The following is a 19199-nucleotide window of genomic DNA, read 5'->3' as shown; positions in this document are numbered from 1 at the left end:
TTTGTGGAGTCTTTGAAGTGTGGAGGAGGATTTGCTAAGGAAGGAAAAGGCAGTTTGCGCTAGTTATTTTGAGGGCAAAAATCAACACATTTTTATAGCTGTTCATTTGGGACTGAAATCAAAGGAGGTGTCTGAAAGTCTGCATCACCCGTGTCAACGCTTTCTCTTTTTATCTTAAAGCCTGAAAACGTTCAAGAACGGCTCTGGAGCAGCGCCAGAAAGTCCCAAAAGGAGGTGAATACTGGCTAAATCTGCTCTGTCACCTCCTCAAGTCCAGGCAGCCCAACTAGCCTAGTCCTGGCATCTAGAAAAGAAAGGCTAATTATACCTGGGGCGCAGAGGGTGGGGACTGGAGGGGTGGATTCAGGCAAAGCTTATGTTCTGTCAGGGAGCCACCATGGGAGAGCCTCCCTGCTTAAGCCATAAGGCTCTAAGTCTACCTGTGACAGGGAGGAGAGCTTCTGCAGGGGGGGGGGGGGGTGGGGGAAGCTTCAAGGAAAAGAAGGGGGGAAGTATTGGATGGGAAAGCAGCGAGGTACAAAGGTGAACCGATCTTAATAAATCGCTTAGCGAGATACTGGAGAGAGCCAGCTCATATTAACATCGCAATTGTCATCACAACAGCACTTCCACCGTACTGACAATAAGGTAATTCTATTCGTTGCCCACTTTTACGACGTCTAAAAGCAACTCTAGAAATAACAAGTGTATTTCCCCCCCAAATTTAAAGATACGAAATCAAATTCCTCCAGCTCTGGCAGTGAAAGCCCCAAAGCCCGAGTTAAGAGAGCTGGCTGTGTCACTTGTCAGTTCCGTGACCTTGGACGCGGCATTACTCCTCCCAGAGCCTCAGTTTCCTTGACTACACAGTGGGCTTTAGGCAAGCCGGGGTCGTGGAGTCCAGGAGAGAGGGAGACCTCTGTGGCTTTGGGACTGAACCCACCCAAGGCGAGTCAAGGCCACTGTCAAAACTCTCCGGGCTGTGAGGGGCAGCGGGGTAGATGGATGCTCACACCTGGGAGCGCCGAGCTGCGCCGTGGGAGCCGGGAGCCGGTGACGCCCTCAGAGGGTCCCTGCGCTACAGAGTGCAGGCCTCCTGAACGAGGCTCGACCCCAGCAGGGCACACGCTGCCCGCCGCGCGCTGGGTGCGGGCAGGGGCGCGGGAGGCCGGGCGGAACGCGCAAGGCGCCGGGGGTTCGGAGGAGGCCGACCGCGAGGACCCGGGGCCCGCCGTGTGGCCACCGGCCCGCAGAACCAGGGAGCCACACCGGGGTGCACCGCGCCACGCGCCCTCCGGCCGCTGTGGCGGAGGCACTCACTCACCTGAAGCAATAGCGCGGGCCGTCAGTCAACAGCAGCTGCAGCAGCAACGAGGGGCGGGGGAGGCGCTGCGCTGCACACGCGCATTAACTATGCCGGGGTTCACGCATGCGCGACATACTCGCTTGCCCTAGGAACTACAGAAAAGATGGTGGCCAGGCTTGGAGATTCCAGCAGCTCCATCTTGACTGTAGTTTTTCTCCTAGCCGTGTCTCAGAGGCTATGGCTCAGAACTGCCCTGAGGTGATGTGAAATGTTCACACTCCACACCGCCTACCCATTGCTCTTGGTTAAATTTAGTAAGTCTTAAGGGCCATGACATACTTGTTTCGACAAGGTTTAGAGCTACACGCAAGATCATCTGGCACTGGCTAGAATTTCGAGTCTCAAAGAGTTCTACTCCTAGCATTCTTAACAAATGGCAGCCATATTTGCTTTCTTGAAGATGAGAGATGGTTACTCTACAAGAAGTGACTGTACATATTAAATTAATGATTCAATTTAAAACTTTCATTGTTAATCATGTGTGTACGGTGATGTGCATGAATGTAGCAAGTTTCCCCTAGGGCTAGAATTACAGAATGTGAGCCACCAAATATGGGGACTTGGACACGAACTCCATCCTCTGAAAGAACAGTAAGCACTCTTAGCCACCAAGCCATTTCTCCAGACCAGAATAAAAATGTATGTGTAGCCCGTATGGCCTGGCCATTTTTATGCCAACCTGACATGAAGTGGAGTCGTTTGGGAAGAGAGGATCTCAGATGAGGAAACAGCCCTACCTACTTGGCCTATGCAGTGCATTTTCTTGACTGATGAGGGCCCAGCTTATGGTGGGCAGGTGGTACTGCATAGTGTAACACAGCAGGCTGAGCAAGCCATAAAAGAGCAAGCTGGTAGACAGCATTTCTCAACCTGAGTCACATATCAGATATTTACATTATGATTCACAACAGTAGCAAAATTAGTTATGAAATAGCAACAAAATAATGATATGGTTGGGGGGGTCACCACAACACAAGGAACTGTATTAAAGGGTCTCCAGGTTCCTGCCATCTTCTCTTAGCGATGAACTGTTACCTAGACATGTAAGATAAAACAAACTCCTTACCCAAGTTGATTTTAGCCATGGTGTTTTATCACAGTAATAGAAACTCCAGCATACCATACTAGCCTAGAACTTGCTATGCACCCAATGTACAGGACTTGTTTTTTTGACACAGGGTTTCTCTGAATTGCCTTGGAGCCTGTCCTGGAACTAGCTCTGTAGATCATGCTGGCCTTGAACTCAGAGATTCACCTGCCTCTGTCTCCTGTGTACTGGGACTAAAGGCATGCACCACCAATGCCCGGCAAAACCCATTAAAGATCATTACTTTTGGAGAAAGAGAACAAATACAGCCAAACTTTTTTTTTTTTTTTTTTTTTTTTTTGAGCCAGGGTCTCTCCATGTAGTTCTGGCTGTCCTGGAACTCACTATGTAAACCAGGTTGGCCCCAAACTCAGAAATCCTCATTGTTATTAATCAGGAATTCCTGATTTTGGGAATTCCTATTCCCAAAACAATCTGAATGAAGGAAAAACTAATATTGACACCCTTTTATTATATGATTTTATTATATGAACTGGTGTATGTATCCTTGGCTAAATTAGTAAACATTTCCAATGTTCTATGAATGACAAGAAACAAAAAAAGTATCTCTCATAAAGCTGTGGTAAGCACTAGTGATGCTTAGAGCTCAGTAAGTATTGTTGAGGCAGGGTCTAATGTGATCCACTGGCCTAGAATCTGTTACACACCTGATTCTCTTACTTGTTTCTTGAGTGCTGAGATCTAAGTTTTTAGTGCTTTTTTTTTTTTTTAATGTTCTAGCCCTTTTATGTGGTTGAAGACACCCAACATATTTCCTATCTTCAAGTCTGAACACTTACAAATGTGATAGAATGTAATAAAATGGAGGAAGGCATAATCATCTTTGAATATAAATAATTTTTCCTTTTGACAAAGCAAACAAATGAGATTAAGATATGCCCCAAAGTTTATGCTCTTTGTTCTACTTCTCTGCTTTTGAAACAATAATCAATAATACCATCTTTGACTCTTAAATACTGACTTTCTTGCAGGCTGTTTGAAATGTCCTTTCTTGTTCTACTTTGGACAATACAACCCTCAATCTTCAATAACTAGGAATAACTTTTAAATTTTATTTCTAATCCAGACTTTACTACACAGGTCTCCATCTGCATATGTAACAGCAGTCTGCTTGAATTCTCCATATGGTATTCCAAATTAGACATTAGCTTTCCAGTCTACTCATTTTTTAAGTCTTCAGCAAAATAAACTGATAATATGATTGTTAGCTTTTACTATCTAAAATTCTCACAGTGCCCTTAAAACACAGATTCTAACATTCTTCCAATGTTCTAGATAAGAGGTTAAGTAACTATTCCTCAGTCACAGGAAATGACAACACAAAGTTTTTAACCATAGCTTACAGGGCTATTATGTCCTAGGCACCATTCAGTAACTACAACAATTTTAAAAAAGTAAAATATGGACTGGAGAAATGGCTCAGAGGTTAAGACCACTAACTTCTTCCAGAGGTCCCGAGTTCAATTCCCAGCAACCATATGGTAGCTTACAACCATCTGTAATGAAATCTGGTGCCCTTTTCTGGCATGCAAGCATACATTCAGACAGAACACTGTATATATAAAAAATAATTTTTTTTTTAAGTAAAATATGGAGACTAAAGATGAAATTCAGTGAGAATGCTTGCTTAGCACATGCAAAGCCCTGAGGGTGAATTCTTAAGGGAAACTTCCAGAGGAAAAAAAATTAAATCATCTCAGCCCTTTTCTTTTTACAATAATTTAGACTGCAGAAGGTCAATTCAATATTAAAAACTGAAGCACAGTACAGACATTAGGACACTTTAGAAAATGGGCATTTTGTGAAGTGATCCAGTATACCCATTATGCAACAACGTTCCACACTACACCTTTAGTGCTACACCTGAAAACTTTAGCTTCATTCCTTTATGACAAAAACCCAACTTGGCCCAGAAAACATTTCATTAAGGTTGGTTCTAAATGTCTTTGGGCTGTTTTAAAACTTAACAATATCTTCATGGGATGAAAAGTGCTGGCCATGAGGACATTTAAAGCAATGGGTTATTGGTTCTGAAGGTCATTTCAAGCATCTTGCACATTCCTACAGAAATGTCTTTAACAACATCCTTCTGGATGCATACATGCTGTCACTCAAACAGTGAAAGTGCTCTGCAGTTGGAACTGTCCAACTTTGGGGAAACTGTGGTGAGGCTGCCATTTGTGGAGGCACTCTTCCCTGTCCTCTCCCTGGCAGCTCACAGCAGAAACTACAATGACGAGATCCTCATCACTGTATGGTAGATGACTTCTGCAGGTGGAGTTTGAGCAGTTTTCGAGCAGGTGAAGTATCTAATTGCTCCATGCTTCTCTTCTCTGCAGAGGAAAGGAGCCAAAAAGCACATTTCAGTTATTGGAAACTACATGTGGACACTGCCAAACAGTGAAGGGCAGTAAATGACACATAAAAAAATCTTTGTTCTCAGGGAGACAGCAGTCTAGCAGGAAAGCCAGTTTGGTGCAATAAATAAGAAAATGCACAGAGGAAGCCAGGAAAAACTATGGGAAAGCACCTGCAGTTTTATTTCATGCAGTTCTGAAAATTGAAGCACTCAGAAAGCAGTGGGCATCTTCATGGAGTGCTTGTATGGAATTTACACCAAGCATTTCTATTGACATTCAACTCACATGAGGAGTGCAAGTCATATGGTTTAAGTCTGAGGACCTTCTCCCTTGAGAGGCAGCTTATATCCCAAAGGGAACATGAACTACCCAGAGCTTGGGTCCCTTCAAGTGATGCACTTACTGAGCTGTACTGACACCTGCTGGAGGTACTGAGTACTTTCATCCATGAAGGCTTGCAGCTGCTTCACTGATCCTTGCAGCTCATCCATCTGAGGACAGAAAGGTCATTATGAGCTGCAGGACTTTCACTGTCTCCCCATACTGCCAGGAAAGCTCCTGCTTTGGAGCTTTAGGCTTGCTCTTTCTGCCTGGAATGCTTATGCCAGACATTCTCTCTCGGAACCCACTGAACCAGAGACCACATTTCTCTAGCCAGCTCCATGTCCTAAGAGATTGATCCTCAAACCTCTGCCAACAAGATGGCAAGTCCTCTAGGTTTTGTTTGAACATAACAATAAAGGAGCTAATAGCCACTGTATGTACAATAGCAGTCACTGTTCCTCCTGGATTCTTTAGTCCCTTTACTTTGTTTTACTAGCACTTAACATTATATATTTACTTACAATTTTTTCCCATTTTCCCAAGGCAGAGAGGTTGATATCCTTGTTACACATCCAAAGATTTATGCCTTAACTTGCTTTTGGAGTGTCTTCCTGGGGCTGACACTTTAAAAGGCTTGAAGTAGTTTAAGTGTCTAGGAACATGAAGTGGCTATTAGGACCTGACCCTTTCTCTCTCCCCTCTCCTCTTGTTACCCATCATCATAAGGGGAGTAGTCTCCTCTGTCACATATTCCCAGCACAATCTATTGCATGGTGGCAGTTCAAACCAACAGGGTTTAAACAACCATGGACTGAAATTAGCAGCCATTCCTCCTTATAAGTCACTTCAGGTATTCTGTCATAACGTCATAATGCTGAAAGAGATGGTAAGTCTAGAAAGCTGGGTAATCCATGTAATAAGCCTGAAACACTGACCACTAACTCCATGCAGGCAAAGACTCGGTTCTGATTCCGTATGATTTCCTGGTAGTTGGGCTTTGTGTTAAGGACTTCCTTCTGGGAAGACCCAAGGTAAGTTGTAGGATCCACTTTGACTTCAGTGATTTTAGTTTCAGTTGATCCTCTATAAACAACAACAACAAAAATAAGGAATTTTCCTGGCATTTACAATCATTTTCAGGAGATAATATACAAGAGTTCCTATGAGAGGAAAACTGCTTCAAAAATCATGTTCCTCAAGTCTCTTTACATCACTTCTATAATTAGGGTTTCACCTAACATTCTATAGTTGGCTTTGTAGGGGCCAAAGGATTTCAAATACCAGCTGGGAGATTGTGGTGCTGCACACTTACAATCCCAGCAATTGAGAAGCTGAGACAGGAGGATTGTGAATCTGAGGTACACCTGGGGATCTGAGGCCAGCCTTGGCTGCCTAGAGACCATATTTTAAATTAATGAAACCAGTTCAGATATTGAAGTAAACCAAAATCTAGTGCTTTCGCACCTTCCTCTAACTTGTGTTTTCACCAAGGCCTTAACCAAGGCACTCTCTCCTATCTACAGCTCAAAGGTCATGTGCTCCCTAAAGTCTCTTGGGGACTGATGTTGGCCCAGTGCCAGGTGAACAGGTGCAAGGGAAGCTATGTGCCCATGTCCCTGGGGACTGTGAATGGTAGCCAATTACACAACACAGAAACAATTCTGTTCTGGGACTAAAAATAGTGAGTCTTCCATTTTTGTCTCTCCCTTTCCACCAAAGAAAACAAATAGATACTTTAAAGTTGACTAGAACAGATTCATCACTATTTGTATAAATGGATTTGAAATAAACTCAAATCAAACTCCACAAAGCAAAAAGAGAACAAGGCTGCTCCATCACAGTTCTCGGGTCTAACCTGGGCATTTCTTCGGGTGGAACCTCCTTCTGGTACTGTTGTAAGAGCTGATCCCAAGTCTGACGCTCTAAAGAAAATCTGTGGAATTTGGGAAGGGAAATTCAGTTAACTTGGTCATATTTTTAATTACTCAGGGCAACAATAAGTACTTTAGACATGTAATCTGGTTACAAAATGCATTAAAAGGTCATTAAAGGATTAGAAAGCTCAACTGATTCAGAGGATATTAATTTAATCAAGTAATAAACAAACTGTTAAAATCAAATTAGCACCGTTATTCCTTGACTGCACCCTGTCTATCAGGGCTGTTCATATGCCTTGCAGCCCTAGAGCTGACATACAAGTGCCCCAGGCTTACTAGGCATTTTCTTCAGATTCAGTTATTTCCCTGATGGAAAAGAAAGTTCAGTTTTCCAAGAAAGGCTCACTCATTTTACTTACTTTGCTATGTATTTTTTCACCTCAGCCACTGATGTTTCAAGTGAAAAATCTGGTGCTTTTCTGGAATACAGATAATATTATGAGATTAATATGAATCCTTCAACAAATACTTGCTTTTAATGTCTTATATAATTATATATTCATAATGTTTTATTGTTCAGAAAATATTTTTACACTAGTAATGGCTAAATGGTTTTTTAATTTGTTTTTCTCATCAACTCCAATTCATACCATGGCGATTAACCTTTCTAAAATTAGTCCTTTACTTTCTCCTCCATGACTACTGCAAACAGAATAAAAGCCAAAACCCTTTAACTTCGTTCTTAAGGCTTTTTGTGTTCTGGCTCCTCTCAATTCAGCTCAATTAGATGATTATTTCTAATGGAAAATAAGCAGGCACTGAAAATGCCAAGGTATTGCAGATACACTTGGTTTTCCACCTGGCAAACACCGACTAGTAGTGGTGCAAATCCTGTTTTTCTACCAAGGCCTGTACACAGTATCTCTAGCAGAGATGCAGCAGCCCGTGCTTACATACACATTCAAAGAAGATTAGAAATGTCACTCTTCAGAACTTTTATAAGGGCAGACCATGCATGAATTACAAATTCAGACCAAATGCATAACCTGTGGCAGGGTGGAGTTGTGATGGCAGCTGCACCCTTAAAGGATTACCACTTTAGGGGTGATGTCTTTTTTTTTTCCCTCCAAGACAGTTTCCCTCAAACTCAGAGATCAGCCTGCCTCTGCCTCCTGAGAGCAGAATTAAAGATGTGTACCACCAGCACCTGGCTTGGAGTGATGTCCTTTTAACAATAAATTCTATTTATTATTATTATATTATTATTATTTCATTACTATTATTAGTGTGTTTGTGTGTGCATAGGCACATTGTAGGCGTGCATATGATAGAGTGTGTACAGGTCAGAAGACAACTTTCAACAATGGATTTGCATCCTTCCAAGGGAAGTGTGGATAGAAATGAGCTCCACGTATGCAGTAAGAGCTCTTACATTTATTCACTGAGCCATCCTGCCAGCCCATTCTGATAATATTCTTGCTTGCAGATAGCATCAGAACAAGAGCTGCCTTCTGCACGACAAAGATCTGAGGAATGGACTTCTCAATCTTTCCACAGTGGTTACTTCTCACTACTCAGGTCTTTTTTGTTCCAGCCCCAAAATGAAATCATTAGGGATCTGCTCTCAAAACTCTAGCAATGTTCCCACTCCCAATGTCACTGTCCTACTTGCTGGCTTCCTGGTTTGTCACTAAGAATGAATTTTGTCTGCATTATCTCCATTACTACAAACATGACAAGAAGGACTTAACCCATTGATCACTATACTCCCTTTCTCATAATCTAGAAGAGCCTGGTACAAGCCAAGGACAGCAGCTCACACCTGTAATCCCAGCACGTGGAAGGTAGAGGTAAAAGGATTGCCAAAAGATTGAGTCCAGTCTGGACTACAAAGAGCCTATCTCAAGAAAGCAAAAATAAATAGTTAAAGAATATGGTGGTACAGAGGTGCTGGATAAATGTTTATTGTGTAAGTAATGGTTTAATTATAATCAAGTTTTAGCTCAGCTATAATTAAGGACAGAAGGGGAATTGCTCTTACTCTTTTGAATCTTCAACAAAACATTTTTGTAGAGTTCCATCACTTTCCAGCCTGTCTGTAAAATGTTTCAATTCTTCAGAGAGAGAAGATACTAGAAAGGATAAATTATGTTAGAAAATAAAAAGTGCAAATGTTCACAATGAGCACATGACAAAGATACTAAGGAATTCCTAAGTCCAGGGTCCCATATCCCATTCCGGCCTTCTCATTCATACAAAACAGCCATGTAAATATGCAAATGCAAACATTTTATCTTTGGGATTTGAAATTTAGCTTCACAGTAGAGAACTTGCCTAGGAAGTTCAAGGTCCTGGGATGGCTGTGGGATCTGGCTGAGAATGGACCCCATAAGCCCATGTTTAAATACTTGGTCCCCAGTTGGTGTTACAGTTTGAGAATGATTAGGAGATGTGGCCTTGTTGGAGGAAGTGTGTCACAGGGGATGGTGGGCTTTGAGATTTCAAAAGACTTTCGCTATTCCCAGTGTGTTCTTTGCCATCTACTAGCAGAATGAGATGTGAGCTCCTAGATGTTCCTGTTGCTGTTCTTTGCTCTGCCATCACCGGCTGTAGTTCTCTGAAACTGTAAGCCCAATTAAATACTTTCTTTTATAAGTTGCCTTGGTTGTGATGCTTAATCACAGTAAGAGAACAGTAACTAATATGGAGGGCAACAAAAAATATAAAAACAAAAATTTTATCTCTTTATTGGATAGACAACTAAATGGAAGGCAACTTTGTGTTTTTATACTTATGAATAAGCAGTTAACATAGATAGCTATACAATTTCACTTTTTCCCAGAAATATGAATTGTTATCACTGAAGAAAAAGCATTATAGACATAATAAGAAGGAGCAATTTTTTATTTAAATTAGAAACAGTATTATTCTACATATTAGTCCCAGTTCCCTCTCCCTCCCATCCTCTGAGCATGCCCCCACAGATACCACATCCAATCCCTCTTCTGCTCCCCAGGGAGGATGAGGCCTTCCATGGGGGATCATCAAAGTCTGTCACATTATTTGGGGCAGGGCCTAGGCCCTCCCCCATATGTCTAGGTTGAGAGAATATCCCTATGGGGAATGGGCTGAAGGGGCAATTTTTAAAGATGTTAGGGAACCTGGTTTTAAGGAGGCAGCATCTTCTGTAAAAGGCCACTGAAAATGTACTGGCTGGCTCCAAAAGAGAGGTAGGTCAAGGCCAAAAATACTTGTCTGTGCTTAGCAACTCACCTTTTGCTCTGAAGCATTCAAGGCTGAAGTCCTTAGTGCTCTTTAGGAAAGGTTCAAGTTTCTCAACAGAGAACTAAATAAAGAAAAGCATTTTCATTACACCACCAAAGTCTCCCAAGCTTAGGGTAAATTTATGATGAAACTACACAGGGCCTAATTTTTCCACCCAACACTTTTCATATAAGTACATAGACAAGGAAAAATTCTCAATTGCTCTCACTCTGTTTTGACTTTAGTTTTTTGAAACTGGGTTGCTTTGTGTAGCCCAAGCTGTCCTGGAACTCGCTCTGTAGAACTCAGAGGTCCACCTCCAAGGCATACACTATCACACCTTGCTTACATTTTGATTTTTAACTCAGGGAAAACAACAGTCATTTAATTCTCACAAATTACTTGCTTCTCTAAACAGTTGTAAGCACCAGCGAGCCATAAACACAACTTAAAAAATGTAAAAAGGCCGGGCAGTAGTGGCACATACCTTCAATCCCAGTACTCAAGAGGCAAAGGCAGTCATATCTCTGTGAGTATGAGGCCAGGCTGGTCTACAGAGTGAGATCTAGGACAGCCAGGACAACAGAGAGAAACCCCATCTTGAAAAATCAACCAAACCAAACAAACCAACAACACAATAATCATATACTCCATACACTGGTCGGCTTCGTAGTCAGCCTTGAATGCCTACAGCAACAGATTTTGACCTCTACCCAATTTATTCTCATTACTTGCTGCCAATTAGTAAAAGATATTGCAAAATCTCTCAGCTGCACTGCTAGCAACAGTAAAGCTCAGCACAAAGACAGTACAGTTGCCCAAATGAGAACTGGCTTTTAAGTCAATCCCAACCATGGAAAAAAATCTTTTCCTCCGTTCATCACTGATATTGAGATCTCTTTGAAGTTGCGACAATAACACAACAGCAAATGAAAATACTGCTCAAGCCTGGGAATCTCACCTGGAAGCTGGAGAGCAGAAGAGCACCAAGCCGTTTGCTTTCTGCTAACTTCAAACTGATGGACCTGCTAAGATCTGGCATAAAATAGAACATGTAAGGAACATCACACTTACAGTTAGCAAGACAACAAAACAGGAAAATCTCCTCCCTCTCCATGTAACCCAGCTTAAGACAAGAAGCTGCCTTCTCTGAGTAAGGAGAGAATTTCCAGGCTAAACTTAGGAACAATGTTTATACTTTCATGTATCCAAATTTTCAAGTGTTATTCGAACCATTTTATGTATTACATTAAAATCTTATTCTGTTTAACAAACTGAATGAAAATATAATTTAACATTATTTTGTATGTCAATTAAAAACACACAAAGTAGATAGAAATAACACAGATGGCACTTTTGTTAACAGGCACTGCTTTGTGCTTTAATACATAGGCACATGAGCTGTAGAGGCTGCGGCTCAGTGGATAAACCCTTGCCTTAAATGTGCTTGGACCTGAATATTACCCTCAGTACTTAAAAAAAAGTTTTCTTACAAACAACATAAGCGCCACTTTACAAATGGAGAAACTCAATCAAGGAAGGGAAGGGAACTGTCTGAAGACAGGCTGAAGAAGCCATGCTTCAAACCCAAATATGCCAGTGAGATCTGTTTTCCTAGTAGTAGCCTGCTGCCTGCAGTGATCTAATATTAATAGCCAGCACCAGCTGAACACCTGCTGTCTAATAGACATTTTTCTTCGCTGCTATGCACATTTCATTAAAATTTTACAGCAAGTATCTTGTTTATTGATTTGGGCTTTTTGAAACATGGTCTTGTAATGTAGTAGTCCAGGCTGGTCTTAAATTCCTGGCAATCCTGCTGCATCAGACTCCCAAGTGCTGGGATTTCGGGCAAGAATGACCGTGTCTGGCATCAATTCTATTTTGGTAACAGATGGTAACCATGGTACACAGGCTGGTTAGACTCCTTGTGCTCAAGGTTATACAGCAAGCAATGAGGATGGACCGGGTGGGTGCTTTATGTAATGATGTCACTGACCCAAACAACTGTAAGCTGTAGGTACTCTTTTCTCAATTATGCCCATTTAAAAACAATTATCATACAGTAAAGGAAGTTGGCTTTAAGAATTCTTGTCCTTTGGCTTTAGCTGGCTATTTTAAAAGCATTCTTGTCTCTAAAATGATTCTGGCTGCTGTTAACCAGATTCTTTCTGACTCTAACCAAGGAAACCTGGCAAGCAGCCAGGAATAACCATCTTACTACACGGTTGAGTCTATGTTTTACAGAACAGGTGCTCTGGAGTGGGAATGAAGGTGGGGCTAGTCTTGGACAGCTATTCTCTTGGCACATCTAGGGAGCAAAGTGCAGTGGCACTATGGCACCAGTTTTCCAACCTGGCTGTTTTTACTCAGATCCCTTCCACACATTCAACCACCTTAAAGAAATCACAATAGCTTTAACACTCAAGGGTCTGCTAATTGCCAAGTATATATATGTTCTGTGGTTTTACTTCCCTCACTTTACTGAGGACTTAAGACAAGGGACATGAAGCTCAAGATCAAACTAGACTTTCTGCATTATATCCTGTACTTTGATGCTAGCAAATCAAATGACTGTAAATTTAGAAAAATATCAAATTATATCCAAATATGGAATCCCTTAGAACAATTTTATGTTTTGTTCTTTAGTGTTGTGGATTGAACCTAGGGCCTCAGGCACACTAAGTGTGTGCCCCATCACTGAACGACATTTCGATCCCCACTTAATACATTTCTAAGTGTATCTCCCTTCTGAGTCATTTTCAGTTATAAAGGCTAGAATCAGGCAGGTATTAACCCACTTGCTTTCTGTTCCACTTTAAGGTATAAGACATAGGAACTCAAATTCCTAGCATCCTAGAAAGGATGATGGTATTAAACAATTAGCAACCAGAATTTCTGTTCATGGCAGGTCATATATAAACAGCAATTAGCAATGAACACTTACTAGGTATGTGGCAGAGGGATGTATAAACAAGAATATGCCCACAGGATTATCTCCATTTTTACAGGTAAGGAAACTGAGGTTCAAGGAAGTGATGTGTTCAAAGCTGCACAGCTAAAATGTAGTTGAGTCGTGTCTATTCTGCTATACTTTCTGTCATTCATTACTCACTGCCTCTTATTTGGGCTGGAATTCCAGTTTTATGTACACAGCACCCCACCTGTGATGCCTGGGTGAAAGGGAGCCAAAGACTTCCGCCGGTTTATTTCTTTCATACTTGCTCGTCTCCAAGACTGCCTTCTGTCTTGATGACGGACAGACTGTTCTTGAGGGGACAAATGAAATGACCTCAACTGAAGTCTTTCCTGATGGTTGTCATTACAACTTTCCCCCTCTTCATGGTGGCTGCAGCCAAGGTGATTTTTTTCCTTTGCAATGCCTTGAGTCATCTCCACAGAGGCAGAGGAGCTAGGCAACACTTCCGTAGGGTTGAGACTTGATTGCAACTGATGATCCTGAGTCTTGGACATCATTGGTTCCTGTTCTAGCATTTGTTATAGAAAAGTCAAAATATAAAGTCAAAACCTACCACAAGTAAGTAGCTGAGGAAAGGGGTGACAACAGAAAATGTATGTCCCCAAAGATGACATACACCAGCAGTCTTGGCTTCCTGGGAGACTAGGCAGAAGGAAGGGAGGAGGGAAGCAAATCTATTTCCCCGGTGAAGGAAACAGAGAGGAAGTCTTTCTACAAACATACAATGTGCAATTCCAAATCCACCAAGAGCCAGAGAAGGATTCTGTGATAGTTCAGGAGGCAAGAGGCACTGATTTCACCGAAAAACTCACCTTCTGGTCTGGTCACAGAAGTCATCCTGGATGGAGAAATTCGAACAAAAGATGAGGTGATCCATTCTTCACAATCCAGCTCCACTCTCACAGGGGCTTTACAACCACATAATAGGTCCTGTGCTTGAATTGCCCTCACTTGCCTCCTCCAAGACTATCAGCAGGGGTCACTGACTGCTCTCATGCAGAACTTACTACTAATTTATCTTAGCTCCCAATCACTGTGATTCACTAGCCCCCTAATCCCATCGATGGTATTAGAATCTACTTTGTTTTCCAAACTAGAAAACAACCAAATAAAACAACCCCACATCATCTCTTCTTATTGCTTCCAGATCCTTCCATTCCTGGAAATTCTACGTTTTAATATCTCCACACATTTGTCCTTCTAACCATAAAACAGACTCATCCTTTTTAATGATTTGATGATGGCCACGAATCTTTTCTCTGTAGTACTGGTTCCAAAATATATTCATGTGTCTTGTCCTCCCAGACAGACTGCACCTCATTCCCAGTATCTGTCAAAGACAACTGACCCGAAGAGAGGCAGGGACACAGCCTATCTTGCATGTATCTCTCCTTCCCAAAAGACATCTGAATGTGGGGCGTGCTTGGTAAAGAAAAAAACGAATAAATGCTGAGGGACCATACTGAAAGAACGAAGGGTCCTTCAAGGATCTAAATCACCCCAATCCTTATGACAGATCACATAGGCTCAAGCTTGGATAATAGTCATTTAGGCGCTTATGAGCCTGTGCCAGTAAACGCCTTCTTACATCATTATATCCCATTTAATACGTTCCACAACTCAGAATACTATTACTCCATCAGGAGGACCAGGCTCCTTACGAGGCCGGCCTGGAACACAGGAGCAATGCGAGCCGAGCTGTGACCCCAGTCCCCAGCCACACTCTGGAGCGAGGGCCGCCGCTGTGTCGGGAGAGAGGAATGGCCTGCCCTCGGTTGTCCTCTCTCTAGGAAGTCTGAGGCCCTGCGGCCGGGAGCGCCGGGCCGAGAGGCGGGTCAGGGGAGAGCGAGCCATATCCGGGAAGACGACTGCGACTTCCGACCCCAGAGCGACGCCCGTCCAGTCCCCCCACCCCACCCCCACCCGTTCCTGAACCACAAAGCCCAAGGTCACCTCCGAAAACTCGGCGTCACCGCAGAGGACTCTCTACCGCGTTAGTACGGTTCGCGGTCCCGCGTAGCCGCCGCTACTTCCGAAATTCCCGCCAAACAACTGCGCGTGCGCAGCCAGCGGCTTCTGCGCCCGAGCGCCAGACCGTGCCTCCCGCAAAGCGCATGCGTACTCCGGTGTTCCACGCTCTGGCCCAGCCCATCCTTGACCTAATTTTTCTGTCCAGTTACAGTGACTACCTCTCAAGCCACACCCAGTCGGGGGTATTGCCTTTTCCTACGTATGACTTGACTGACTTTTGCTGCCATACAGCCTACCTAGGGAAGTCAGGCAATCTGGTGCTGTAATCCTGTTCTGGGCCATGGCTGCCTCTCTTTTACTCCAAAAATGTGGAGTGAACTCCAAAACTGTCTCAAGGGTCAACTGGGACTCTGAGCTCACTTTGTCCCCTGCCTATTTACTCCTGCACCACAGGCCCCTCCCATGGCCCCTTAAGTACACAGCGAAATTCGAGGACATCCCTTCCCGGCCTCATCACGGGCAACCCTGCTGCTGCCATCCCTTGCCAATTCTTGCTCTGCCCCTTTTGCGAGCATGCTCTTCCCCTTCCAGCCTTCTCTTCCATGCTGAAGGAACCCAACCCATGCCTGCTTCACCCTCCTTTGCCTGGGAGGGTCCACAAAGCAAGCTGCTTCCTTGGGACAAGGTACTGAACCACCAGAATGGCACCTCGTACATCAATGAAGTTCTTTCTTTCAGATCTGAATCTTGTGAATGCTGAATTGAGAGCAGATTCCAAAGGGCCAAGTGTAGTGGCCCTTTAATCCCAGTACTGGGAAGGCAGAGGGAGGCACATCTCTGAGTTTGAGGCCAGCCAGAGTGAGACTGTCTCAAACAAAAGCAAACCAAACCAAATCAAAAAGGTCCCCAAAGAGTGGGAGATGGATGAACATTCTTCCATTGTAATTGTGGTCCCTTGAAAGTTTTCTGGTAAAAGGTAGGCATATATATTACAAAAATTTCCACTCTGCCACTCTGGCTTAGTTGTTTCAACTGCTGTTGTAAAGAGGTGTGTTCTTAGGTCCCTGAATATCACTTTCTGGAGCTCAGTTCCTTTATCCGAGCCTCCATCCTTAAGCACCTCATGTGTTCATGTCCCAGCCAAGGGTGGGCACATTGGGACACAGAGATTACTGTCTCGTGCAATCCAATCCCAGTCAACATCCAACCATGCCTTTTCCTTGCTTTTCACACGACTCCCTCTTTACAAGGTGCATACAAATTCTTTCCCTGTTTCACACCCAACATTCATTTTTTGAGTTCATATCTCCTCCCTGGTTATTTTGAAACAGGTTCTCACGTAGCCCAGGCTGGCCTTGAACTCAATATATAGCCAAGGATGACACTGTAACTTCTGATCCTCTTGCCTCTCCCTCCCAATTATTGGGATTACCGATGTTGCCACCATGCCTGTCTCTGCCCCCTTTTCCTAGGCTTTTCAGGCATGCTCTTTCTCTCTCTGGACCATCTCCTCCTACCTACAGTCCATTACCATTCACTTTGCTCAACATGCCAACTGTGAGTGTGCTCCCCAGGGGCTTCCTACTTCTGTGACTGATGATTGGTATCTTATTTATCAGACCCATCTGTTGGGAGCCGGGCTGTCCAATGGGTCTCCAGATGAGGCAAAGCCCACAGGGACAGTCTCTTGGCAGGGACCAGTGGACTCCAGGAGAGTGCAGAATACTGCCAGGACCACATGGCCTGCACGCCCTCTCTTCCTCTCATAATATTGATGATTCTCTTGGCAGTTTTTAGTGTCACTTTAGTGTCAGCCACACATGAGACAGATGTGACCATTCCTGGAAACCCCATTTTTTTTTCTCAAATATTTCCCCCTAAAATTCTTTGGGAGCTGATGCTTCTCAGGTTTCTTCTTGAGAGATGCCAGCTGCCACCCCATCCCCTGAGAGATGCTCTGATTCAGTGCTGACAGGATAGGAGGCAGATTGCCACTATTTCTGTAAATGTGCTTTGTTAAGTTTTGAACAATATTGTTGCTCTCAAAAATGTGTGCCTATGTTTAGTACCTTTTAGTTTTGTAAAGACAGGATGTACCTGGCTCACTATTTGGCCAAGCTGGCAAATGTTAAGTGTTGTTTGGGTTTAAAAGAATTCTTGACAGAGTACAAGCTGATCCTACATTCAAAACAGCTGGACAAAACAGCCCTACAGACTACAGCTAGGATATCTGAATCTTCTTCGAATCCCCCAAGACAGCGCCCCTTACCAGCAGGAAGTAGTTTGGAAAGAACGACGCCCAAATTCCCAAATATTGTGTATAAATGTTTGTTTTCATTTAATTGGACTTTGTTATATAAAATTAAATAAAAAAAGGGGGGGGGAAAGGAAAAAAGAATTCTTGACAAAACAAACAAACAAAAAGATGTTTTGATGTAAAAGTTGGGAAAATATTTGACATTTATTTTTGCTGGAGGTTAATGTCAGAGGGTAGGGAAAAAAACATTTGTCAGTATGGGAAAAAACCATGTCTATTTTTGAAGTATAAGTAAAGGCAACTTGGGATATTCAGGACCAGCCACTTGTGTGAAACTCATCTGGTGGTTGAACAATTCATTTCTTTGCACCAACACCCCTTCCCTGTCTCAGGACCTGAACCCAGGCTGCAGGGGGACTGCAGGACCCATCTATTGTATCCTCCATGCCTGGCGCAGGCCTGGCTGTTGTTAGACCCCCATAAAAGAGAAGATCTATAAAAGTAGGTGTTAGTTCTCAGGCTGTCCAAATACCCAGAAATGCAATATAGGAAGATTTCTGGCAGTTAAATAAAAACCAGCATTACTTGCAAACTTGTAAAACTGGTTCCCATCTACCTGTAGCACCTATCAGCATAGCACAGCCCATGCAGCCACCCAGAGGCCCTCACCACATGCCAGAGTCCACACTAGCTGGCCCTCCTCACTTCTCCCCCACCCTAAAGTCCCTCCACTATTCTCTATTCCTGCACTTACTCTCTTTATCTCTTATTTGCATTTAATTCTCTGTCTCTCTCTCTTTCCCTCCCTCCCTCCTCTAATCTCCATCTCTTGCTACCCAGATAGCTCCACTATTCTCTCCCATTTCCCTAGCCCTGGCCATGTCCAGTCTTCTTCTTTCTCTCTCTGTTCTGGACTCTCCCAGATGCCTCTGGCTGTTCTGACTTATATCTACAATAAAAATCTTACCCATAGCATGGAGCAGTCATGTTGGCAGTTTCTTTACTGTGCCCCCTTAAATATAGTAGACAGGTTCCAAGATGGCCCCAATGACTCTTTTCCTGGTGTGTAGTCTCTTCCTACAGTGAAAAGTGTCTGTACAGTTCCCCCGCTGAAAAACAAGTTAGTTTATGTAACCAATAAAATACCTTAGAAATGTATCTTTAAAGGCTTAGTCATAAAAGACTGTGATGTCTGTGCTGCTCTCTCAAAGATCACTTGCCCCAGGAAAGCTAGTGGCCACACTGCAAGGATACACAAGCTTTCCTTCATGTTGAGGAACTGAATCTCTTTCTTGACAGCCAGCACTGGCTTCCCAGGTTTGTGAATTAGCCACTTTGTAAAGGGATCTTCCAGCTCTAGTCAGAAATTCAGGTAATACAGGCTGCCTAGGCTTATAACTCTCTGGTGGAAATTTCGCCTAAAATACATGAGACAGACCCTAGGTTCCATCTCCAAACACACAAAGGTGCATATTCTTATAGTCTAGTTGGTATCTGACTGCAAGCCTCCAGAAACCATGAAATAGAACTACCCAGCTCCCAAATTCACAGCCCACAATGTTGGAAGAATATGATACATTTGGGATGATTAATTCCACTGTAATATTTACTGGTGTCTCCCCCCCCCCCATAACAAATTACTGTGTGAAAGAAAAGCCTTCTTGAGTGTTTTGCATTTGTTACTCAGTAGTG

General features: G+C 43.2%; 2 protein-coding genes across 7 annotated transcripts in view; both read right to left on the bottom strand.

Annotated features, from left to right (window-relative positions):
• The window catches only part of LOC127224677 (protein NDRG3), a 61718-nt gene extending 60336 nt beyond the window's left edge, over positions 1-1382 (bottom strand). For all 4 annotated transcript variants that reach the window (XM_051187780.1, XM_051187798.1, XM_051187789.1 and 1 more), the window contains exon 1: positions 1325-1382. The gene's annotated coding sequence lies outside the window, so the exon portion shown is untranslated. The remainder of the gene's footprint in view (positions 1-1324) is intronic.
• A 1523-nt stretch (positions 1383-2905) lies between these two features.
• Positions 2906-15390, bottom strand: Dsn1 (DSN1 component of MIS12 kinetochore complex). Of its 3 annotated transcripts, none has more exons than XM_051187819.1 (11): positions 15233-15390; positions 14092-14117; positions 13464-13787; positions 11261-11334; positions 10309-10381; positions 9077-9167; positions 7455-7514; positions 7014-7091; positions 6094-6241; positions 5238-5325; positions 2906-4807 (listed from the first exon to the last, which is right to left on the bottom strand). In XM_051187819.1, exons 2-11 carry the CDS (start codon positions 14114-14116, stop codon positions 4722-4724), a joined length of 1047 nt encoding a protein of 348 aa, XP_051043776.1. In that variant the 5' UTR covers position 14117; positions 15233-15390; the 3' UTR covers positions 2906-4721. The 3 variants fall into 3 exon arrangements, with proteins under 3 accessions (XP_051043776.1, XP_051043781.1, XP_051043788.1); XM_051187824.1 differs by having other exon boundaries at positions 13464-13782; positions 15233-15351; XM_051187831.1 differs by lacking the exon at positions 13464-13787 and having other exon boundaries at positions 15233-15389.
• Between the last annotated feature and the right edge of the window lie 3809 nt (positions 15391-19199).

Source organism: Phodopus roborovskii, unplaced genomic scaffold (assembly GCF_943737965.1).
Source record: "Phodopus roborovskii unplaced genomic scaffold, PHOROB, whole genome shotgun sequence".
NCBI classification, from domain to species: domain Eukaryota; kingdom Metazoa; phylum Chordata; class Mammalia; order Rodentia; family Cricetidae; genus Phodopus; species Phodopus roborovskii.
The sequence above is the reverse complement of the archived record's forward strand: the minus strand, read 5'-3'. Positions and strand labels throughout refer to the sequence as shown.

What these genes read in the sequence shown, in the direction of transcription:
- Dsn1 (XM_051187819.1), bottom strand. Translation starts at nt 14,116, where the DNA reads ATGACTTCTGTGACCAGACCAGAAG. An exon ending in TTCTGTGACCAGACCAGAAG is followed by an intron (nt 13,788 to 14,091) that starts GTGAGTTTTTCG and finishes AACAAATGCTAG; the next exon opens with AACAGGAACCAATGATGTCC. An exon ending in CTTTCACCCAGGCATCACAG is followed by an intron (nt 11,335 to 13,463) that starts GTGGGGTGCTGT and finishes ATTTTATGCCAG; the next exon opens with ATCTTAGCAGGTCCATCAGT.